We start from the raw sequence: 25,948 nt of genomic DNA, 5'->3' as shown, positions 1-25,948 counted from the left end.
TGAGGAAATGGAATTTTGTAACAGCTCAAAAGAAAGTGTTAGAATCAGAAACAGAAGATATGTAACATTGGCTGCCATGGTGTAATTCTGAGTTTCTTATCAAATAAATAAAATCATACCCGTTTGAGTTAAAAATAAAATAAATAAAAATAAATAATAATAATAATAATAAAAATAAAAAAATAAAATTGAATTTGAAGGTGATTTATTATTTATTTTTAAAATGTGAGAATTAATTTAGTTTAAATGTTTTATGTTTTTTTAGGTACAACTGAAACTAGCTCTACCATTAGTTATTAAACAAGCTCTCGATCCGCTCTCACTGACAGGAAGGCAGGCAGGCCAGCCCCTCCCAGTTGTTTAGGCAAGGTCCCAGGCCCGAGACCCCCAGTTAATTTTGTTTAAAATATGGTAAAAAAAATGGAACTACATATTTGACAACTCAAACTTATATAGATAGATGGGTTTGTGAGATTCTAGATCTATTCATGTCTCATAAGTTGTAACACCTCACGTTATATGGACATTTAACTTGTGTTACTATTTTACTTATTACTTTTATTTACTGTTATGATTTTGTCATCATATGTTCCATAAGAACATTAAAGAACTAAGGGTGGGCTGGCCAAAACATTTTACAAATAATGCATAATAAGAATTAAAACATTTTTCAACAACTGAACATAGTTGTTAACCTCTTGAGATAGTTAAGGTGGTTAATCAAGTGTCTCCTCCAAATGAGAATTAGAGGAAGGCCTAGGGGGATGGAGAATTTAGGAGAGGAAAGGATCAGATTGGTCAAAAAGGGCAAAGTGTTGCCATCAGAAATTCCTTGAGCTGGGTGGAATAAACTAGTGGGAAATCTGGAATACAGTCATAAGGGTATGTGACTTGATGCTGGACAGACAGTCTTGATGCTTCAAGATACCTAGACTGAGACAAACCTCATAACTACTATTTGGAGGAGGAAGAGCTCGGGGGAGAGTCTGGATGTAATTTCCAAACTCGCGCCTGGGTGGTGAGATCTTCCTGAAGAGGAACTACTGGCTACAAGATAGTGAACAGATAAGTACCTAAACTTTTTATGTCTTAATGATTAATAAAATTGGTAATTCTAGTGTTGTTAGATTACTATAAACAGATGAAATGAGTACTACAAAGATCATTTTTAATTCATTATATGCTTGGCAACCAATATTTATTTCTTTTATGGCTTAGATTAAAATTGATAAGACTATGTACTTGAAACGAAGGTTAATTACTATGCGGTGTGTGTGCCAATTACAAGGCAGACGTGATACAATTCACATGGTGAGTGGAAGACGTGAATCAAAAACTCAGAAAGATCCTGAATAGTCGCATAAGAACCAAACAACTGCATAATTGAAAACAGAGTAGAGAATGAGTGAGCCTTGAACCTTAGAGTCAAGAGCGAACCTAGTTATTCTCAATAATCATAGCATAAACACAACTATAAATCGATGGACTGGATATGCATATATAAACAATGAACGAAAGCATGTTGCAGCATCTAAAGCATATAGAACATAATTTAAAAACAATACACAGACCTTGCAAGGAGAAGGCACCATTATGAGATAATCGAACATTCCATATAGCATTTCAAGCAGGGTATTCGAAATAAAGAAACGATAATAATTATTAACCAAACCATCACCATAATTTTATACATGAAACCATTATGTTCACAAATTCAAAACCCTTGCCATTGAAACAAAGACCATCTCCTGAGGAAAATTACACATTAAGTTTATATTTGCAGGAAATCTTTAGAATTTGAAAGAACGAACAAAAACTTCAGTTGGGGAATGATGGAAAACTTATGTTCATACTAACATTTAAATGTATTACGAAAATCTTTATAACAGAAGGAGTCAATAAATTTTAAGCCCAGTATGTGTTCAAAGTTTAATATTAAATCCGTGTCCTAGGCGAGAAGGCCACCAAAACACAACAACTCAGGAAACCAGGGCAATGCTACAACCAGACAACCACATGCTAAGTAGATAGGCAACCAGAGGACTTGTTGAATGGTAAAATCCCTCGAGGGTTTAGTGTTAACTTTTAAACCAACCTGAATGGCAGCAGAGAGAAAAGAGATATGAGAACGCTGCTCCAGAGGCCGAATCGCTAAGAAGGAATGTTCGGGGAGAATGTGTACCTGCAACCAGTTTCAAAACCGAGTTAGGAGGAACCTCACCGAGCATTATTACTGAATGGTAAAATAAAACAGGAACAATTAACTCTAGAATACCTATGAAGTGGTTATGGAGTTGTGATTCTCACCTACACCGTTAACCAAGAACTTCGGGTTAGATTCACAACCCCTTTCTCTCTGGCGAAAGAGACATAACCCAAAACTCTGATAGTAAACACAATCTTTACCTGGGTGAGGACATTTGTTTCTGGATTCATCTCCATTGAAAGGTAAGGAGCCGACATTAGTAGGAACCACCTGCAAGGTTCAAGAATCTACTTAGAACTCATACTTGCACCTCTGGAAAAGAAAAACATTGATAACAATAACCATAATCTAGAGAAAAAACAATGCATACATTACCCAAGGGATAGCGCATGTAGTAGCCTGCAGATGAGCGAGGTTCTGGTAAATAGAAACCCTCATCATCATGGAGAAACACACACTCTGTTGCAGAGCAACCAAACCAGAAAGCAGAAAAAACCAAATGACTTCGACCGCGGGGCAGAGCAGGGGAGTTGGTTACCACAACAAACCCTTGTTGCTGAGGACCGTTGAATCCACAAGCTTTGATCGCACAACGTAGGAGATGCCAAGTGTCCTGGGTCACATGACCTTTCTAGAGTCGTGTACCAAAAAGATTAAATTGTTGTTGATTAATGTGTATTGTACATTGGAGGGAATGCAATATCTCGAGGTTTGCCTACTGTGTGCCATAAAACCAATGTAATAATGTCACATCAACCATAAATTCCGCAAATTACATTGATTGCATGGTGGTAAAAATAAACTGTTATTTATTTTGTTTATGATCGGGTAAATGATTTGCTTAGAAATGTCTGTTACATAAGTTGTATTTAGAGAAATAAAAAATAGAGATCTTAAGAAAAATTGTATGGTTGCAATGAAAAAGGTCATAAAGTAGAATGATTAGACTTTGTTGAATTTTATTTATATGCTTTAAAAGCATTAAGAGATGCATACCAGTATCACAATAGTTTTGTTGAGTTAAAAAAATTGAAAATGTTGGTAGTGTGAAAAATACTTTGAAATTTAGATCTAATATGAGAATAAGCTGGAGAATCCAAGAGACAGTGATCTTCATCTCCAACCCTCTTAGTGTCACAAAGGTGACAAACACTTTCATCCTATGGTGTTTTGAGAATTAACCAACACCTAATTTCGCCATGGAGCTCATGAGAATTTGCTCTTATTTTAGCAATGATTATTTTCTTCTTTACATTTGTCAAGATAGATAGATACTTTTGATTTTTAAGATTTGAATTGATCACCTTCTCATAATATCTTGGTATCCTTTTTCCCCTCTAACTCTTTATCACCCTATGATTTCTCCTTACATTTTTAAAGAAATAATATTGTTAACATTACCCTTATTTTCCATAATGATCTCTTCCTTTATCCGTTGGTGGTATACCTAAGATTGGGCATTCTTATGCCATCCTCGCTTTAGTTGAAAGTGGTTTTAGCTAGTGTTAGAATACATTTTAAGAAGCCTCTTTCCTTGATGTTGATTGATCTCATCTTATATGTAAGACACCTAGTCACATCCATATAAAATAACAGGGGCAAAGAAAGTCTCAAGGATGAGTATTTTTATCCCATATCGAAATATTTGTTGACTTATAATTGTTTTCAAGTCCAGAATAAGTTTTCTATCCTCCATTTATCATTTTCTCAATGTTATAATTCTAGTTGAGCTTGTGATGGTTATCAATTCCAAGATATTTGTATGAAAAAACTTCCTCGAACTTGTTTTTGTCATATATGAATGTATCATATGTGAGTCTTTTATATTTGATAATAATGACTTTTGTTTTATCAATGTTAACTGACATACCCATCTTGGAACGAAAATCTTGAAGGATTCTCATATGCTTTCCAAGATGGTAAGGACTCCTTGCTAAGAGAACAGTATCATCAACGTAAAGAAGTGTGAAGACTATACCAATGAGAGTAGGCACAAAATAACCTACTTTTTCCAAACACTATTCTAACTTATCAATATGTATTTCAAAAAGGGTATGGGACAAGGGTCACCCTTGTTAGACTCTGATATTGTAGCTAATTTCTTTTGACCAACCATTAGTGGTCCTAAACACCTAAATCTGTTGTGATTAGAACATATTTGGGGTGATATGGGGGGATTAAAATGATACAAATATCTTTGTCTTGTTGACAAAATACAGATTGGATATAACATTCTCTTATAACTCTGTCACAACAACCCTCAAATCAATAGTCACCTTTGTCTCTTCCAACCTCTTCAAAAGGTTTGTCCTTGGAATCGTGTCAAAAGCTTTTTTGAAGTCAACAAAACAACAAAGGAGATCAATTTAATTATTTTGACACTATTCCATAAGGAAGCTAAGAGAAATAAGGTGGTATACCATAGAATGATATCTCCTAAAATCGACTTGGCCTTTAAATATTTTAACATGGCTTTCTAGCGACAAGCTAATTTTCTTTACCAAAATAATCTCATATAGGCTACAGAAATGGGGTTAATCACAATGGCATATAATTAGAAGAAACATTTATATCCCCACTTTAAAGATAGGTACAATGAGGCTCTGTGTCCAAGGCTTAAGGAAGCCTTACTTCAATACCAAATTGAAGAGCTTGTGTGTGTGAGGGATGAGGATGGGCCCTTGTATTTTAAAATTTTCATCTTAGTAGCCTGCAATGTTCTTAGCTTTTACAATTATGAATGCATCACTCCGAACTCTATGTCTTCCTTAAAAGGATTTCATCCTATATAGGAACATTTAAAATGGTGTCCATGGTGTTAGGGGATTCATAGTGTTTTTTAAGGTAGGAATTATAGTTCTTAAATGGAATCATATTAATTTCCCGAGCTTTATGAATTGATTTTTCTCCAAAACTTCCTTGTGTTTGATTTAGATAGGTGCAACAACAACTTTTTCTTTCTATTTATATGGTACCTTTTTCTTCCTTTTTGTACATATTTATCTTATTCATTTTCAAAGGTTCATTAAAAATCACCCCTAATTTCTTTTCTAGCAATTTTACAATCATAATCATAATAAGAGTTAGTTGTTTTTTTTTTTTCACATGATACCTCGATATGGAATTTGTTAATGGATGTATAGAGGGTTGTAGTGATTGCTTTTAGGAAAAAGTGTACCAAGGACAAGTGTTCCCGAGGCTTGGTGTCTCACCTAGGAAAGTGTGTCCTAGTGTGACCCCCTTTACTTAACTTTGTGGGTAATAAAGTTAAAGTGTGTATATAAGGCATAAACTCATACATTGACTTTAAGAGAAATAAATTCATAAAGTGACTTCATAAATATAAAGTCACTTCAAGATAAATAACATCATAAAGTGACTTTATAAACACAAAGTCATAAGTACCTTTTGAGTAATTAATGAAAAGGGGACTAAGGGGGAAAGGGGTCTCATGAGTCAATGAAAAATCAAATCTCCACCCTTGGCCTAATCAACTAAGATCTAATCTAAGCCATTAGTTCTTAGGGTTAGGGTTTCTCTTCTTAATGAGAGAACAAAATGGAAAAGCAAATGGGAGAAGACATAATTTGAACATTTTCTTCATGAGAATTGGAGAGAATGAGCAAAAGAGGTTGAGAGGAAAAATTTAGTAGAGGAAGGAGAATACAACAAGTACATGAGCAAGGACAAACCATAAGAATTTTAAGGTACCCTCTAGCACAATTCCACTATATCGGCACAAATTTCGAAGGTCAAATTGAAATTGCACGATTCTTGAGTTGTAGCATTGTTTTTGCGTTTTCATAACAACAAATCTCAAGGATGAAATTGGAGTTACTATTGTACAAATTTTGAGACATTCTGGGCATGATTTTTGAGAGTCTGACATAGCAGTCAACGCTACTACAACAACGTGGAAATCGATAAAGTATAGGAAAAAACTGAGGGGTTATTTCTCATGAGATTTGAGGGGACAAACAACAACATTTATTGTTGCTAGATAGTATTGATGTTGGCACAACTTTCTGAGCAAGAGGGCACAAAAATCGAGGAGCAACTACAATACAGTTTCAAAGGAATTATGAGCATGAATTCAAGGACATAATTTCATTATGCTTATTCTCATTAATTATTGAAATAATTCGTTGATAATAAATAAAATATTCCTCTCTCACTAGTTTTCATGCGGAAAGAGTCAATTTTGCGGACAAAACCGACCTCCCTAGAAGCTAAGGCTTTCTAGTGACAAACAAGACAATTAAACACTATCTTTCCCTAAATATGCGTTTAGAATACAAGTAATCAGGTGTTTATAACATACCTTTAGTCCAACGCTTTGTATCTGTCCAGCCTCGCCGATCCGGATGAGGTCCTCCTTCTCTTCGAAACCTGCATTCACTAACAAGCAAGCGATTACATAGCACCTGAATAACTCATAAAATAAAACATATTTATCATATAGACCAAGGAGTATATGAAACAAATCATGTATAACAACTTGCTGAGAAAAATGAGCTTAATTGTATTAAGTGGAAACAAAAGAAACCATTACAACCTGAGCCTTGGTGTTGTACAGGTCCCTCCTAGGGTCCAACAAGAGTTTTCCTTTACTTTGATCAGATCACCCACTTCCAAATGAAGCTAAGAAAGGATGGGAAGCTCTCCTCTCAAGCTCTATAAGGGAGTCCTAATTTCAGCAACATCTACTCTTAGGAATCTTCAGCTTTCAACCTCCCCTCCCTCTGGCCCAATGCCTGTATTTATAGTGCTTTGGAGGAAGTTAATCAGGTCCACCATGAATGGGATAAGCCCCTCTTTCAATGGGATAGCTCCCCTCTTCATGGGATAAGTTCCTCTTACATAGGGATGCATGAACCATCTGGAGGTGCTCAATCCACGTCAAACCATCTTCTAGAATGCTCTAGAAATGACCACAAGTAACTTTTTTGAAGTGAAACTTGCGCCTTTTGACCTTTACAGGAGTACGCACCCACCCCTTTACAGACAGAGCGTACAAGTACGCAGGTATTGTGAACTTGGGGTGCGTACACGCAGGTAAGGCTAAGAGAAACTGTGTAACCAGAGTTAATTGACGTTTTAAGGACTTTCTCTCTTTCTTGGAGTTTGACATGAGGAGCAGAGGTATGAGACTTGCCAAGGAGGATTGTATGACAGTTGATAGAGCCATACTAACTGCAAATAGTCATGGTGACAAATTTTAGTGTAACAGATTGCCCCCTAAAGTGCGAAGCCTGTAGTAGATTAGGGTTTCATATCATCTAGGAAGGGTGAAGTACTTTATCATTTCAAGGATTATCTTGTGGAGAGCCTGGTTGGAACCTGAAAGTATTCAACACAAAATACATGTATGAGATCATATCATCGCTGAGGTAGGCATTCCCATACTCAGATCAAAAATTTTAACTAACAAACTAACTATTGCTCTGATACAGGAATGATTTTGCAGTACATCATAATCATAGACTCATGTAGACACAGTATGGACGCAGCCATCTGTTTATAGTTAGTCTACTATACAATGAATACAAAACTCCTCGCAGCCTGGATGGTGGAAACTAGATCCAAGGTCTTCATTTCTGCTTCCCAAAATAGTACGATTCTATCCATGCGAATAAATGAGTTGATGTCGAGCATGGCAGAAACCACTTGATTACCAGTCAATGATGTAAACTGTTAACAAGTGTGAGAGAGACCACCAATGATGTCAATGGTTCTCAAAGTACCCAGTACAATCCATGAGATGTGAATGAATGTGCTAATGTCGAACATGTCACGGAATCCTTCGATCGAAAGTCAATGATGTAAACTGTCGTCGAAGGCGAGAAATCTGCCATTGATGCATGCGGATCTCAAGGTACTGACGATTTCTAGATCATCTTTCTAGATAATGTGTCGATGTCGATAGAAAGCGATCCGTCGTAGGCAAGCCCACAACACGAAATCATAAATCAAGTTGAAGAAATGTAGCTGTAAGGACTGACTCAGGGATGGTCAAGATGGATGACAGGTATTTTGCAGATGAATGGTTTATTTGCAGCGACCTCTTGAACACATAACGACACAACAGATGGCTTGGTGACATTTGACCCAAAGTTAATACCCAGTTGAAAACTTTCAATGTGGTTTAATCAACTGTGAGGCAAAGGATTTCCCAACCCAGGTGAATGAAAAGTGTCGTGTTCAAGAGTGGTTATAAGGTTTCTTCTGAGACAAAGGATAACAAAAAGGCTCATTTTTCTCTCTTTTCCCCCACCATTTCTGGCAAGTACCTCTTTATTTTTTACAAGCTTGAGGAGGATAACATATGCTTGATTATAAGCTCATCCTTCGGATGAGTCCAACTTAGTTTAGATTCGAACCCTAAGAAGGAGTGGTCCGTTCCTGTTTGTAATCGAACAGGCCCTTTACTGTGAAATTTTAACGAGTCCAGTATAGGAGAAACTCGGTGTTTTTCAATTTTAGAGAGTCTGAAAAACTTAAGAAGACTCCAAGGTTGAACTTTTTCGTAAATTTGTGTCTCCCAAGCCCGAAAAAGTATAAAATAATACTTGAGAGAACCGCTTGGTTTTTTACGACCAGGGAGTACTTTCATAGTTAGTGTCTTTGACCTGAAAAGTAAAAAGCGATCAAGGACACGTCGTTTTATTTCCAATATCGAGTTTGAAACGACAAAAACCCGGCGATCTTTTCTTGTTTTTACGGTCGGAAAAGGGCTATAAGGGGACCGTCTTTTAATTCCATTTTAACGAGTGTAAAAGAAACGCTCGGCAATCTTTTCATGTTTTAGGAGTCAGAAAAGGGCTTAAAAGATGACTCTAATGTTTTTGTTTGTGAAAAATGACAATTTTCCCTGAAAATCCTTTATCCTGCACAAAAACCAACACATTACTCATACCTGTTTAAGATAGATAAAATAATTTGAAAAATACCTTTTCACGGTGGAAAATAAACAAATTTAACATTCATTTACTCAAAAAACCTATAAGAAGGGCTTTTACCATTTCATTTTTACCATTTTACTGTTGAGGAGAGAAAAAGGGCTTTTGGCAAGAAAATTCCCGTGGTCTTTGCGGAGAATCCGACCGTCGAAATCGAACGTCGTCTCATCAGGTATTCTACAACATCCTCCCTTGCATTTCCATCCGTTTAGAATTTGTTTTTAAGCTTTAGTTTCATTTTTTGGAGGCCTTGGGGTTTCAAGGTCTGCTTTTCGGGGTACGCAGGTGCTCCATTGGTGACCTGCGTACCCCAACATTTTCTCAGTTGCGAAAATGCCGGGCGTACGCAACTTGCCTTAACAGAAACTGCGTACACACGCTCTGTCTCTAAAGGCGGGCTGCGTACACCGCGGAGTGGATTTTCAAACCCCCATTTCTCCAAAATGAACCAAAAACTTTTGATTTTATGGATTCTAACAGATGTTTTATGGTGTGTAGATTGTGATTTGGCCGCGATTAATCACCAAACTTCCATTGATGCTTTGAAGACATGCGATCTTTACAAATACTGGGCCATACCTGGCATGAGGGCCCAGGTGCGCTTTCTAGAGTGGTTGGTTGAAAGGTGGAACGTCCAGGATCAGTGCTTTTACATTGGAGGGCACCAGCTCGAGATAGAGCCCTCAGACATTTACTTTCTCACTGGTTTTCCCAAGAGGGGCGAACAATTGACTCTGTCCGGGACTAGGCCGGGTGGCCAGTCCATCGCTAGTCTCCGTCTAGAGTGGTGCAATGATCAAAACCAGGAGAGAGGGATAGAGATTAAAAAGATATCCTGACCTGAACTTATGGTAATTGCCTTTACAGTTACCAGACTTTGCGGAGCAGCCGCTTTGCACATTGCCACCGGGTCCTAGATGCGGATGGCGATTGACTGCTATCGAGGCACCATTTTCAACTGGTGTGATGCTGTGTTGGCCAATTTAAAGGGCCAACTGACTAGGGAAAAAAACGGGCAACTAAAGACTTTTGGTTATGGGCCTTTAGTTGTGAGTTTTTCTCTAGAGAGGGTTTCGATGCTGATCCCGCAGCAGCTCACTGTTGAGGTTGGGCTTCCCCGAGAGCTTAAGTTGATGCGATGGGTTGCGGTGATGGCCCGTCATCCTGACGAGGGCACAGAGGTTGTCCGATTTAGACCGGAGTACTTTAACTGGTTAGAGGACCAGGTCTTCTCGATACAGGATTTTCCTTATGCCAGAGTCGATTTTCGTGGAGATCCGGACATGATTCTTCCACCGAGAGAACAGTGGGATGGCACAGGTACTTCGTTTTTCATAAGTTTTTAAATTATCTATTTTTTTGTTTTTATATCGTCTCAAAACTGACAGTGACAATTTTCAAAATGCAGATGTAGGCCCACGACATCCAGCCAATCTCCGGCCTTTCGAGAGGAGACAACCAGTTGCACCGGCACCGGTCCCACAGAACGAGGCTACAGAGACCTTAACTGAGTTGGAACAAGACCTAGAGCGTCTGACGGTAGATATACCAGAGACTACTATAGATGATATTCCTATCAGGCTTCAGCGCCATGTAGTCGGAGTTCCAGGACCTTTTAGGAGGTTCTTGTGTAGGGTAGCCCGTGCAGTGGTGTCGTATAGATATCATCACCAGTGATTGGATGATCGTTTTTGTAGACACATATGACATTTTGGTTTTTTGTACTTATCATTTTTTGCCTATCATAAGGTGTTTTGCAACCTATGATCGAAGACGATGTATTTTTGACACACTCCTATCTATATATATCATTATTACCAGCTTATCTTGTTAAACATGTGTGATTAAATGTTTTTAAATTTACATGTATGATTATCGCAAATGTCTGTTTAACATTCGAGAAGCAATTGCATCTGCTAATGTATTTAAAGACCTTGGAATATGTTGATATTCAATGTAATCAAATTCACGTTCCAAGAGACGCACTCTCAAAAATAACCTTAATAACACTGGATTTATAATGGCATATACTCTATTAAGCTGTAATACAACGAGTTCAAAATCTAACCTCACTATCAAACTCCGAATCCCAAACGAAATAGATTCAGACAATAACTCAATCACTGCACTGTATTCTGCAATGTTGTTTGTTGTTTGACCGAGGCTCACCCCATGCATAGAAACTAACTTGTCAGAGGGCGAATAGATAACCCAAGCTGCGGAGGAGATATTCCGTGTATTACGACAAACACCATCAGCGAATCCAATGTACGTTTGGAGAGGCATCGACATCTGCAAACATCAAGGGTAAAACCAAGATAAGCAGAATAACGACGAAAAACACACTTTCTAAGCTAAGCACACTGTCTAAACTAACAAACACACTAGCTAGAAAGAAAAACCTAACCTAACTAAAATCTCCATACCCATAATTTAAGCATAATACCTCTTTAGGTAAAGTACATTTCTGGGTTTACCCAAAGAGTCCCCGTCAAAGTCAACTAGCACATAGGCCCCTTTTGCTAGCTTTCGCTTGACAATATAGGGCCCATGCCACATAGGGACGAATTTTCCAGCACCTAATTTATCGTTAGCTTGATCATATAATAGCACTAGGTCTCCTTCCGAAAAATTTTGAGGGGTCACATTTCGATCATACTGAGCTTTCATTCGTTTTGCATGAGTCTCGATTGCCAATGCAGCATCACGTCGAGTCTCATCTAATTGAGCTAAGTATAATATGTTAGAAAATTATATATTAAGGAGCAATGGAACACATAAAATATTGCAGAAATATAAACACAGAAAACGCACAAAACAAGAAAGACACAGATATACGTGGTTCACCCAGTTTGGGCTACGTCCACCCCGAACAGCCAGTCCTTCCTTTCTATTATCTAGCAAAATGAAGAGATACAACCTACAGCAAAACCGCTGTAATATCCTCTGTTTTCTCTCACAGTCTCACCTCTATGTTTCTCGCTCACCGAATACACATCTATCTCACAGCCTCAAATACAATGCCCTCATATAAAGAGAGGGGTTGCCTTCTAGGGCAAAAAACCCTAAACTAAACATAAGTTCTACCGTCAGATCATCCGCCTAATGAACGACCCAGATTGACTAGAAATTACTATACTTTTACAAGGCAATTTTACAGCTGTTTGACCCCCCACGGCAGCGATTATTTTACGGGCGGCGTTGCCGCCCCATTTTGAACTGGGGTCCAATATGCCGGTACTATAGAAGATAATCAGGCTCCACACCCAACAATCTCCCACTTGGAGACTGATTGTAGCAACTCCACCGCTGCTCCATTTGCTGGAAAATGACTCCTCTTTGGATCTGATTGTTTCTCATCTTCATCGTCATCCTTGAAGACCAACTGAAACTGAGCATATTCTCAGTTTCTCCCTGGTTACAACTTTTGTTAGCATATCTGCAGGGTTCTGGCTAGTGTGTATCTTTTCCAGCTTCAACTCTCCATCTTCCAACACTGATCGTATGAAATGGTACTTGAGCTGTATGTGTTTTGTCCTGGAATGAAATGCTAAGTTCTTTGCAAGATGAATGGCACTTTGACTATCACTGTATAACGTGCCCATATCATGCTCCTTACCCAATTCACCCATAAACCTTTGTAACCAAATCATTTCTTTACTAGACTCTGTAGCAGCAACATACTCTGCTTCTGTTGTTGAGAGTGCAACAACACTTTGGATTTTTGAAACCCAACTGACTGTTGTTCCTCCGACAGTAAATACATATCCTGTAGTGCTCCTCCTATTATCTCTGTCACCTGCCATATCTGCATCAACATATCCTTGTAGGGATATGTTTGAACCACCAAAGCATAATGCCTGATTTGTGGTACCTCTCAAATATTTGAGAATCCATTTCACTACCATCCAATGTTCCTTTCCTGGATTGTTCATGTACCTGCTTACAACTCCCACTGCATGTGCAATATCAGGCCTTGTGCAGACCATTGCATACATTAAAATTCCAACTGCTGATGCATATGGAACTTTAGACATATAATCCATGTCTTCTTGGGTCTTTGGGCACATTTCTTTGCTAAGTTTGAAATGGATAGAAAAAGGTGTACTAACTGGTTTTGCATTTTGCATGTTAAATCTTTTCAACACCTTTTGTATGTACTCATTCTGAGACAATGTTAATTTTCTATTTTTCATGTCTCTAGTTATTCTCATACCAAGGATTTGTTTTGTAGCACCCAAATCCTTCATTGCAAATGAATTTGCCAATTTTCTTTTGAGCACATTTATTTCCTGCATGTTAGATCATGCAACAAGCATGTCATCTACATACAGTAACAATATAATATAGCTGCCATCATTTTGTTTTTTCAAATAAACACAATGATCAGAGTGACATCTAGTATAACCTTGTTCAGACATAAACTTGTCAAATTTTAGATACCACTGCCTTAGAGCCTGTTTTAAACCATACAAGCTCTTCTTCAACCTGCACACAAGTTTCTCCTTCCCTTTCACCTCATATCCTTGTGGCTGCTGCATATATATCTCTTCCTCCAAATCCCCATGGAGAAAGGTTGTCTTTACATCTAACTGCTCAAGATGCAAATCTTCAGCTGCTACAAGACTTAAAATAGTTCTGATTGAAGTCATTTTAACAACAGGAGAAAATATTTCATCAAAATCAATACCTTTCTTCTGTGCAAACCCCTTCACCACAAGTCTAGCTTTGTACCTTTTCTTTCCTCCATCTTCTTCCTTCAGCCTGTAAACCGATTTATTCTTCAATGTAGTTTTTCCTGCAGGCAACCTGACTAAATCCCAAGTCTGGTTATGCATTAAGGAGTCCCTCTCTTCTTCCATGGCTACCTCCCACTTCTTCTTGCTTTCAACCTGCATTGCTTCTTCATAACATTCAGGTTCACCAGAATCAGTCAACAATAAATAATATAATGAAGGAGAGTATCGTTCAGGAGGTCTACTTGTCCTGGTAGATCTTCTAACACCACTTTCAGGTGTTTGGGGTGCCTGTTGTTGTTGTGGTTGTTGATTATTATTATTTTCAGGCACCTTTACTTTTTCAGTAATTTCATCAAGAACTGCGTATTCCTTGTTTTCTTTTTCTTGTTTCTTTTCCTGCAATTGATTCTTATACAAGACTTTTTCATTGAATATTACATCTCTGCTCCTAATGATTTTGTGATTTTCATAATCATATAAGCGATAACCAAAATCATTAACACCATATCCAATAAAGGTACATTTCTTTGACTTTGCCTCAAGCTTTGTTCTATTTTCTTTATCAATATGGACAAAGGCCTCACAACCAAAAGGTTTTAAAATAGAGTAGTTTACCTTTTTCCCTGTCCATGCTTCCTCTGGAACACCACCATCCAAGGAACTTGAAGGTCCTTTGTTTATTAAATAAACAGTAGTATCTACATCATCTGCCCAAAACTGTAAAGGCAATCCTGCATGCAATCTCATGCACCTTGCACGCTCCATGATTGTTCTATTCATCCTTTCTGACACACCATTTTCTTGTGGTGTTCTTGGAACTGTCTTCTCTCTGCGAATTCCATGCTCTGAACAGTACCTATCAAACTCTTTGCTGCAATATTCACCTCCATTGTCTGATCTAAGACACTTCAATTTCTTTCCTGTCTCAATCTCAACCAAAGCTTTCCATTTCTTGAAAGTATCAAATACATCAGATTTATTCTTAATACAATAAATCCAAGTTTTTCTAGTTGCATCATCAATAAAGGTAACATAATAACGAGAGCCACCGAGAGATGATACCTGAGCAGGTCCCCATACGTCTGTATGCACAAGCTCTAATTTTTCGTTCTTCTTTTCTTTCCCAACTCTGAGAAATCTGACTCTCTTATGTTTTCCATAAATGCAGTTCTCACAGAAATCCAAATCAACATTCTTCAAACCTGGCAACAAATTCCTTGAGTGAAGAATCTTCATCCCTTTTTCACTCATGTGTCCAAGCCTATGATGCCATAATGCTGCATCTGCTCCTCTGGAAGTTAAAGCATTAACAGAGTTAGAAATACCATTCCATAAATACAATGTACCAACCTTTTCACCTTTTGCTATTACCAGGGCTCCTTTAGTGACCTTCCAAGCTTTATCTGTGAAAGTTGTCACACAACCTTCACTGCCTAACTGCCCTGTTGAAATCAGATTTTTCTTTAGATCTGGAACATGCCTTACCTCCTTTAGTAGCCATTGGTTTCCATTCTGCTGTTTTACAAGAACTTTACCCATTCCAACGATTTTACAGGGTTTATCATCACCTAGACGAACTTGTCCAAAATCTCCTTGAACATAGTCATGAAAGTATTTCTTATCAGGTGTGGCATGGAATGAAGCCCCTGAATCTACCACCCAGGAATCAATAATATTTTCCAAAGAAAGAATCAAAGCATCTTGTAACACCTCATTTGTCACATTTGCTTCATAATTGTTTTCTTGCTGTGCATCTCCTTCTTTTCCCTTACGAGATCTACAATCTTTCTTTAGGTGTCCTTTCTTTCCACATTTCCAGCACACTATCCCCGATCTGGACTTGGATCTGCCTTTCCTTGATTTACTGCGATATCCTGAGCTCTTTCCTCTTTCCATTTTTCTTCCTCTAGACTCTGCACTCAAAGCATTTCCCGATGTCTCACCGGAGCTTTTCCGTCGCATTTCCTCGCTAAGGATAGCACCGACAACATCATCAAACTTTAAAGTACTAGATCCAGAAACAGAGTTACTGATGGCCATTACCAAACCATTCCAGCTTTCTGGTAACGAGCATAAGAATAACAGAGCTCTAATTTCATCATCAAATTTTACCCCTACAGAACTTAACTGACTTGTAACTGTATTAAAATCATTTAAATGGTCTGCAACAGATCCACCTTCCGACATCTTCATATTAAATAACTGTTTCATAAGAAATACCTTGTTCGAGGCCGAGGGTTTTTCATACAGTTTCGACAACGCCTCCATCAAACCTGTTGTCGTGGTTTCCTTCGAAATGTTGAAAGCGATTGACGCAGCAAGGCACAACCGTATTGTTCCGAGTGCTTTTCTATCGAGAAGGTTCCATTCTTCGTCTTTCATACCCGTCGACATCTTTGTTTTTCCGCCCAATGGTAGATATAGATCTTTCTGATACAGATAATCTTCCATCTGCATCTTCCACAGCGAGAAGTTTTGGCCGTTAAATTTCTCGACCCTAAACTTACCATCTTCCGCCATTGCTCCCACTCGAACGAGGAACCCTTATTTCTTGCGAGTTTATCAGCCAAATAGACCTTCGGCTCTGATACCAGTTGTTAGAAAATTATATATTACGGAGCAATGGAACACATAAAATATTGCAGAAATATAAACACAGAAAACGCATAAAACAAGAAAGACACAGATATACGTGGTTCACCCAGTTTGGGCTACTTCCACCCCGAACAGCCAGTCCTTCCTTTCTAATATCCAGCAAAATGAAGAGATACAACCTACAGCAAAACCGCTGTAATATCCTCTGTTTTCTCTCACAGTCTCACCTCTACGTTTCTCGCTCACCGAATACACATCTATCTCACAACCTCAAATACAATGCCCTCATATAAAGAGAGGGGTTGCCTTCTAGGGCAAAAAACCCTAAACTAAACATAAGTTCTACCGTCAGATCATCCGCCTAATGAACGACCCAGATTGACTAGAAATTACTATACTTTTACAAGGCAATTTTACCGCTGTTTGACCCCCCACGGCAGCGATTATTTTACGGGCGGCGTTGCCGCCCCATTTTGAACTGGGGTCCAATATGCCAGTACTATAGAAGATAATCAGGCTCCACACCCAACATAATAAACGCTTTTCCTCTTCGGAAGTAGCTGGAAGTAATTCGACAGCCATTTGAAGTGACGAGATTTCGCATTCAATGGGCAGCACAGCTTCCAAACCATAAACTAGTTGGAAAGGAGTGAACCCTGTTGAAGTTTTCACTGAGGTTCGGTATGCCCAAAGCGCGGAAAATAACATGTTGTGCCAATTCAACCGATGAATACCAATGATTCGTCGGATCATGATAACTAAAACTTTGTTGATGGACTCAACCAGACCATTGGCTTGTGGATAATAAGGAGTTGAGCTATCATGACGCAAACCAAGCTGGCCTATAAGTTCTGTCATCATAATGTTTCGAAAATGGCGCCCATGGTCAGTGATTATCGCTTGTGGGACACCAAACCTAGCAATAATGTGATTGAATACGAAAATTGCAGTTGTCTTGCCGTCTGCCTCGAATGTAGGCATCGCCTCGGCCCACTTAGTAAAATAATCAACCGCAAGGATGATATACGCATGCCCCCCGGCCGAGTGAGGGTTACATGTAATAAAATCGATACCCCATTTGGCAAAAGGACCAACGGCAATTATAGGGTGGAGAGGAGCAGGTGGTGCGCGCATCTTGCGATCAAACACTTGACAGTTGTGGCATTTCCGGACTGCGATAATACAGTCTTTAAATAAGGACGGCCAGAAGTAGCCAACGCGCAATATCTTTTGGGCTGTGGCATACCCAGACATATGACCGCCACACGCTCCAGAGTGACAGTCATTCAAAACCCTTTCTGCCTCTTCGTGAGTTAAGCAACGTCGGAAAACCAAGTCTGCCCCACGGCGATAAAGAGTATCTCCAATAATTTTGTACCGTTGGGACTGGAATCGAATTTTCCGACGTTCTGACTTTGAAACTTCGGGCCGAAAGGATTGGGTTTGGAGATAGACGATTATATCCCCATACCACGGATCTAAAGTGCTGATGAGAAACAAAGATTCGTCCGCAATGGGTTCCTCTGCCACAATTTCCGTGTCAGCACGCGGGAAATCACACATCAACTCTGCAAAAACTAAAGATTTCTTAGACTTAGATTTTTCGAATTCCAAGTCGAACTCTTGCAGGATAACAATCCATTTGGAGTACTTGCCCCCTAGCAATTGTTTAGTCAAAATGTAGATCATAGGGTTGCAATCCGAAATAACTGTAGTTTTACGGAGAAGAATGTAGTGACGAAAACGTTGGACAGCTTGAACGGCTGCCAAGGCCAATTTCTCCACATGTGAATATTTGAGCTCAGTTGGATTTAACGTCCGACTAAGGTAATATATCACATGTTCCGTTCCGAATTCGTTTTCCTGAACTAAGACCATCCAAATGGTGGAATGAGCAGCAGCGAGGTACAAAAAGTAATCTTGATTGTAGTTGGGAGGATGCAGCAATGGCACATGGGTCAACGCGTGCTTGAGTGCATCAAAAGATTTCTGAGCTATCTCATCCCAAGAGAATTGAGTGTTCTGTTTCAACAATCGGGTAAAACCCTTTGTAATCTCGGCGTAGTTAAGAAAGAATCGGCGTAAAAAGTTTGCTTTCCCCTGCAAACTTTGGAGCTGGCGAAGACTCGAAGGAGGAGGCAATTTGATGATAGCTTCTACCTTCGAGGGATCGACGCGAATGCCGGCTTTTGAAACTACAAATCCCAGCAATCGTCCTACTTCTATACAGAAGACACATTTGTGTGGGTTCAACCGTATACGATAATGCCTACACCTCATGAAGATTGCTCGTAAATGGACAAGGTGATCAGCTCGATGTAATGAACGAGCGGGTAAATCATCGAGATACGGTTGCACAATGTGTTTGATGTCATGGAACGCATAGGACATCGCCCTTTGAAAAGTGGCTCCGGCATTCTTAAGCCCAAAAGGTAATTTGCAATAAGCAAATGTCCCCCATGGACAAATGAAAGCCGTTTTTTGTTGATCGGCAGGTAGAATATTGATTTGATTGTAACCGGAAAAACCGTCCATAAAGGAAAATATTTCACTGCCGGCACAATCATCAATTATTTGATCGATGTAGGGTGTTGGATAGTTGTCCTTGGGACAAGCATGATTGATATCCCTATAGTCGATGCATATTCTTATTGTTCCTTGTTTTTTGTTAACCGGAACAATATTCGATACCCAATCCGTTAACGGGATCGGATAAATGAAACCTGCTTTCAACAGCTTCTCAACTTCTGCTTTAATTGCAGCCGCTTTTCGTGGGTGAATCTGACGCAAACGTTGCCGGACGGGTTTAGCATCCAGATAAGTTTTGATCTCATGAACAACAATTGCGGGATCAATTCCTGACATTTCCTCATAGGACCAGGCAAACACGTCGCAGAATTCTTGAAATAGGGCCTTGTATATCTAAATTTCGTCATCTGAACACGAGGCACCTATATGAATGTTTTCAATGATTCCGGGATTGACTGAAATGTCAATGGGAACAGTGCTGGTCTATGGTTACGATCTTGCCATTATGTGGAAACTTTATTACTCTGAAGACCGATGAAACGACATCTGTCATAGCGTAAGACCAACTTCGACCCAAGAGAAGGTTGTAGTCTAGAGGGGCATCAACCACCTCCACATTTAGACTAACGGTTTTTCCTTCAACCCCTATAGGAAAATCCTGTAGAATGCCAAACGGATGGAACCCACGGCCATCAAAGGCCTTAAGAATTGTCGGGGATTGATTTAGTGAAGGAGAACCAAGCGATCTCCAGCACTGTATCGACATAATACACGTGGAAGCTCCCTCATCAATTACAGTCCGATGAATAGGCCTATTTTTTACTATCACTGGGATCTGGAAAGCCATTTGATGAGGTAAACGCGGTGTACTATTTTCTAGATCAAAGCTTATCAGGTTCGGGTCCTGAACATCAACAGCTCCTATAGCCGACAAAAGTAATTGTCGTTGTGCTGGGCATGATTGCAGCACTTCTAAAGCCGACATTGCTGAGGGTGAAACAGCTAAATCCTCAACAATATTGTAATTCTGGGCCGCTCTCGCATGTGGATTGAAAGCAGACCTTCGAAGTACACCCTTGGCGGGCGGTTTGATTACTAAGTCCGAGTTAGGTTTCTTGATCTGTAGTGGATCGGAACCGGGAGCTGAGGTTGATGGATTTGAATGAGAAGATTCTGCTTCTTTCGATCCATCAACAAGACTTTTACTACCATAATCTTGCGATCGAGTCGCAATCCTTACATGAGACATCATCAATATGGGTTCTTCACTGGCACTTGAGGAAGAACCTATCATCTTACTCTCCTGCTTTGGAAATGGATCTTTCAAAACAGCAGGAGTTGGGGAACCTTTGACGATTTTCACAACCTCGGCCCGATGAGGGCAATCTCTTGTAAAATGATCCTCTTCACAAATAAGACAAGGATATCGAGGTTTGCGCTTTTCGTCATTGGTTTCCGACTTTTCTGTTTTCTCCTTTGGAGTTTTTTCTGCTTTATTCTTCTTCTTGCCTTTCTTCTTCCCACCGTTTTTTGATTTAGCCGTAGATGACTCTACAGCGTGAATATCAGCGGAAACTTCAGCAGAAGAATCTACTGTCGGGGAGTCTGGTAAGGTTATAATGGCGAATAATTCTTTGAAGACTTCTTCTTGCTCTTAGTACTCACCGTACCAATCATGCCATCAGCAGCATGAGATCCCAAAGGAGCAGCAGCGATTTGATTTGACTTTGGAAGATCTGGGATCTTTTCGTGTAACGTACCTGACTGAGTGTAAACTAAGTCAAGGTACTGCGCTTGAGCAATCACTTGCTCCTCAGTAACTACTCCGGCCTTAGCTACGTCTTCAGTAATCTTCGGTAATAATGATTTAACAAACCATTCAGGTAAGATTTGGTCCGGGACAAAAACTTTCACTAATCGCCTTCAACGTCTCCATTCATGAATATGATCGGAAATATAAGTGGACGTCGACTGTTTTAATGAAGTTAGTAACTCCGTGCCATTATCATATCTGACCGGCAACTGAAAATGAGTTAAGAACGAGGTAGCTAACTGATTAAAATTATAAAAAGAGGCCCGTGGTAACTCAATGTACCATTTGGCTGCAAGACCAATGAGTGTACGCTGGAAAAGACGTAAACGGATCGAATCATCCGAGATGGAATTTGAGGCACACCAGAGGTGGTAAGTCATCACATGATTTGACGGATCCTCTCCAGACTTACCCTCGAACTTGGGAATGTCACTGGGAAACTTATTCGGCATTGGCGGCCAAAACGGAAGATAATTTATCGGATCGTTCGTTAGGCGTGTCAAGTCTGGTAAATCCAAAGTTGCGATAAACGGTAATTGTCGATTAGTATCCCTAAAACTCTGGGTCACAAGACCAGTCCCAGGAGGAGGATATCTAGGATAACTCGGAATAGGAATCGCATTCGAGATATTGTATCCTCCTGGAAAACCAGGATTAACCGGACCGTACTGGGGTTGTTGTGGTTGTTGATAAGTGTACCCAGGATATGGTTGATACTGGTAAACCGGTTGCTGGACAGCAGGCCCGTATTGGTATTGTCCCTGGTATGGTTGATAAACAAATTGTGGTTGAGTAGTGACAACCGTACTTAAACCAGGCTGTCCTACAGGCATCTGAACCGTAGTTTGAATCGTGGATCCAGACAATGGTAAAGATGTCTGAGGAGTAGTGGCAGAGACAGTAGAAACCGGAGCTGTCGATACTCAAGAAGTAAGTGTGGTTGATGGAACAGATGTTGCGGTAGTTGCAGTAGTCGTTTGAGATGGAGTACTAGGTGCAATGGGCGACTGAGTAACTACCGAAGGTACAAAAGTTTGAACATTAGACTGGACTGGTTGCTGGGGTGGACCAGAAACTAAAGGTTGTCTAGTTTGAGATGACAACTGTACGCTTGGCTGCAACGCCTGTTGAACTTGCGATGGGTCCCACACTATGTTCATTCCGGGGTATTGACCCATGACAGGTTGAGGATATTGAGATCCATAACCGGATTGAGGGTAGGATTGATAATTGAAAGGTACATTTCTCGTACCTTGAACATAAGATTGACCTTGGGGTGGTTGATAACCTTGACTCGAGTACTAACCTTGGGGTAGATACCCTTGAGGTAAGTATTGATACTGGGGTTGACCTTGAGGCATAAATTGATACTGAGGTTGACCTTGGGGTACATATTGAGGCTGGGGTTGACCTTGAGGAATGTACTGTACCATGGGTACATACTGCCCTTGAGGTTGCCCCCCAGACGCAAATTGTGTACCTTGAGGTTTCCCCCCAGGTGGTAATTGGCCACCTTGAGGTTGAGAACTGGGAATTGAACCTGACATCATGTAAATGTCTCCTATGCCCAACGGTTTATTACCATTGTTTCCAGTTAATAACCCATGTCCAATGGGTTGAGGAGATGCTCCTGCAAAAGTACCAGAAAGTGACTGATACCCAGCAGGAACAAAAGGACCACCGTACAAGAAAGATTTAGGAGATTGAGTAAACATGGACGACTGACTAGACATATTTACAGGAGTATAAATACCTCCGGGTGGATAAGGAGTACGAGGTGGAGAAAAACTTGATCCTCAGTTGTCTAAATAATTAGTTAACGAAAGATACCAAGTAGTACTTCTAGGTGGACTGTAAAAAATGGATTCACGCTCCCTTAGATCAATAGTAGGTTGATCTTCAGGGATAGGGACACCTATTTCTTCTTCTGGAGCAAGTCCTTCAATAGCTATCAAACCAGAAGGAAGATTTTCGGTGATGACTCTTTCTACCCTAGGTGAATCAGGAACACTAGAAGTTGGAGTAACAGGTTCAGATATTTCAGGTTCTTCGCCTATATCACTAGTAGATGAAAAACTACCAGCAAGCTCGGAAACTGCAACAGCTTCAGGATTATAACCTGTTTCTAGACTTTGGTAATCGGGATGGACTACTAAGGAAGACTCTCATTCTTCAGGTAAACCTTCTTTACTGCCACTAGGAGTTACAAGGACTTTCAAACCTTCGTAATGACCCGGGACGTCTTCAGGAGGTTCGCCCCGAAGTCTACGAGACTTCCTCAACAAATCGGCCACGGTAACAATCTCAGGAGACTTGCCCCGAAGTCTACGGGACTGTCTCGGTAATTCAGCCACAGTTAAAAACTTTTAACTACTACACACGCAAACAAAGTAAAATCTCAAAGCAAACCGCCTAAAGTCTCTAAAGAACCAAACAATATTTGAATCACACGCCTAAAGAATCTAGGGCGTCAAACCATACACAAACAGTAGCCTTCCGGACCGAAAACACTAGTTGGTGATGAAGCCCAACATCGCTGAATTCAGTACATAAGTGGTGGGTGGAACAGTTACCCCGACAACCTGCTTAATGAATAGACCGGCACAAGTTCCTCCACTTTAACCGTCTCGAGTGAAGTGAACCCCCTGGAAAATCCAAGTGAGTCTAGCCGACGTCTGCTCTAGGTACAGTGGGATCTTCCCTCCACCATCACCTCGGGTAGAATCCTAAAGATAATGGTCACTAAGGTTACCAACAGCAACAAATATACCCGGGGGAACAGTCTACGACCCGATAGCATGCAAGGGCAGAGTAACAAGCTCAATCCCCTTGCCAGTTCCTTGACAATAATCCAAGGTTTACCGACAAGTGACCCCAGGCTCCTCGACAATAATCCGAGGTTTACCGTTTGTAGTACGTGCATATATGGCGTCTTTCCCAATGAAGGAGGATTGATCCCCTCACTGGTTCGGACACGGTCTCGTGCTTCTCCTTTAAGAGGAGCTTTCCCAGAGTACAAATGAAACAGTTGGATTTATCCTACCACAAGATAAGCTACTTGTTTGGTTTTACTGTCTTGGAGAGTTAATTACTCTCCTACTCCAAGACACTAGCCTAATCTATATTGGTGTTTCAGAGCCCTAGTAAATAAAAAGTTACTAAGTTGATTTTACTTTAAGCGTTAATTTTTATGGCTTTTCTTTAAGACAAAAGGTAGCAGAGATGAAACTGATGGTGTGTAGACTCGACTCAAATCCACTAAAAAGATGCACTTAGGATGATTTATACTAATTTTCTTTTTCAATGAATTCCCTAGCTAAGAGAGTTGGAGAATGCAAAATTGATATAAAGACAATTTTCTTGGCAATGAAAATAAAAGAAACAATCTCTTTATCTTTTCCAAAGCATACAACACATGACCACTAATTACTTCACGAAAGTTGCTTTCCTTTTCAAAGACTCAAATGCTACCTAAGCAAACTTTCCTTCAAAAGAGATTTTTTGGATTTTTTCCTACTTAACAAAGCATATAAAAATAAAAAATGAAATTTTAAAAATCTATGACAATCAAATCAATTCTACTTAAAAGCAAATCAAAGATAAATTCACCTAATAAGCAAATCTAATGAGGCCAAAACCTACAAAGTATGATTCCAGGATGTTTTACTCAGTCATGATTTAACCAAGGACTAGTTAATGCAGAATTATAAACTAGTCAAAAACAAAAATCAAAATCTTTTGTTCTTTTTCTTAAAATGAAATTCACAGTTTAATCAGCAAACTTTTTCGAGATTCGGAAAAGAGACAACACAAAGGTAGGCTTCTCACACAGGTAGATTTTATGAAAGGCCCGACTCCTAAGAAGACTGCAAAGACCAGGGATATCCAAGATTTTACGACTTCTAAAGCCAAAGTCACTACATGACCAATGCAAAAATCAAACCCTAAGGCCAAAACCTCTATGAATTCCACTAAAACTCTTGACACTGATGAAACAAGCTTAGATGAAGATTTATGGCAGGTAACCAGTGGATCTGGGCAGTAAAAACAACTTATAAACAAAATCTAAAAGGCAAAAAGGAGAAAATTGAAATTTTCTCAATTTTGACAGGGTACGCAGGCAACCTGTTTGCACAGGTGCGTGTACGCTCTGTGCACAAAGCTGCAGTGCGTACAGGTACGCACTGTGCTTAATGCAGAGGCTGCGTAATTCTAGCAAAACCAAGAAAAAAGAAAATCTAATTTGACCCTAAGCTAAACCACCCAAATACACAGTCAGACAGCCAAAAATCAGAAAGAAAACGACTTATCTCAAATCAAAGTTTCACACAAAGGAAAAATCATTCACATCAATGGAGTTCCCCAGCGGAGTCGCCATTTTGTCATGCAGAAAGAGTCAATTTTGCGGACAAAACCGACCTCCCTAGAAGCTAAGGCTTTCTAGTGACAAACAAGACAATTAAACACTATCTTTCCCTAAATATGCGTTTAGAATACAAGTAATCAGGTGTTTATAACATACCTTTAGTCCAACGCTTTGTAGCAGTCCAGCCTCGCCGATCTGGATGAGCTCCTCCTTCTCTTCGAAACCTGCATTCACTAACAATCAAACGATTACATAGCACCTGAATAACTCATAAAATAAAACATATTTATCATATAGACCAAGGAGTATATGAAACAAATCATGTATAACAACTTGTTGAGAAAAATGAGCTTAATTGTATTAAGTGTAAACAAAAGAAACCATTACAACTTGTGTCTTGGTGTTGTGCAGGTCCCTCCCAGGGTCCAGCAAGAGTTTTCCTTTACTTTGATCAGATCACCCACTTCCAAATGAAGCTAAGAAAGGATGGGAATCTCTCCTCTCAAGCTCTATAAGGGAGTCCTAATTTCAGCAGCATCTACCCTTAGGAATCTTCAGCTTTCAACCTCCCATCCCTCTGGCCCAATGCTTGTATTTATAGTGCTTTGGAGGAAGTTAATCAGGTCCACCATGAATGGGATAAGCCCCTCTTTCAATGGGATAGCTCCCCTCTTCATGGGATAAGTTCCTCTTACATAGGGATGCATGAACCATCTGGAGGCGCTCAATCCACGTCAAACC

General features: G+C 39.7%; 1 protein-coding gene across 1 annotated transcript in view; it reads right to left on the bottom strand.

Annotated features, from left to right (window-relative positions):
- Positions 1-1,656: 1,656 nt before the first annotated feature.
- The window catches only part of LOC149173458 (uncharacterized), an 87,961-nt gene continuing 63,669 nt past the window's right edge, over positions 1,657-25,948 (bottom strand). Inside the window, exons 4-6 of the mRNA XM_089426705.1 lie at positions 2,577-2,837; positions 2,407-2,476; positions 1,657-2,182 (exon numbers count right to left, since the gene is read on the bottom strand). Coding sequence (XP_089282831.1) covers positions 2,079-2,182; positions 2,407-2,476; positions 2,577-2,837 — 435 coding nt within the window. The 3' untranslated portion in view covers positions 1,657-2,078. The remainder of the gene's footprint in view (positions 2,183-2,406; positions 2,477-2,576; positions 2,838-25,948) is intronic.

Source organism: Pinus tabuliformis, chromosome 4_2 (assembly GCF_031772625.1).
Source record: "Pinus tabuliformis cultivar Carrire ecotype Pingquan chromosome 4_2, CPIR1, whole genome shotgun sequence".
Classification (NCBI taxonomy): domain Eukaryota; kingdom Viridiplantae; phylum Streptophyta; class Pinopsida; order Pinales; family Pinaceae; genus Pinus; species Pinus tabuliformis.
This window is presented reverse-complemented; position numbering and strand designations above follow the sequence as displayed.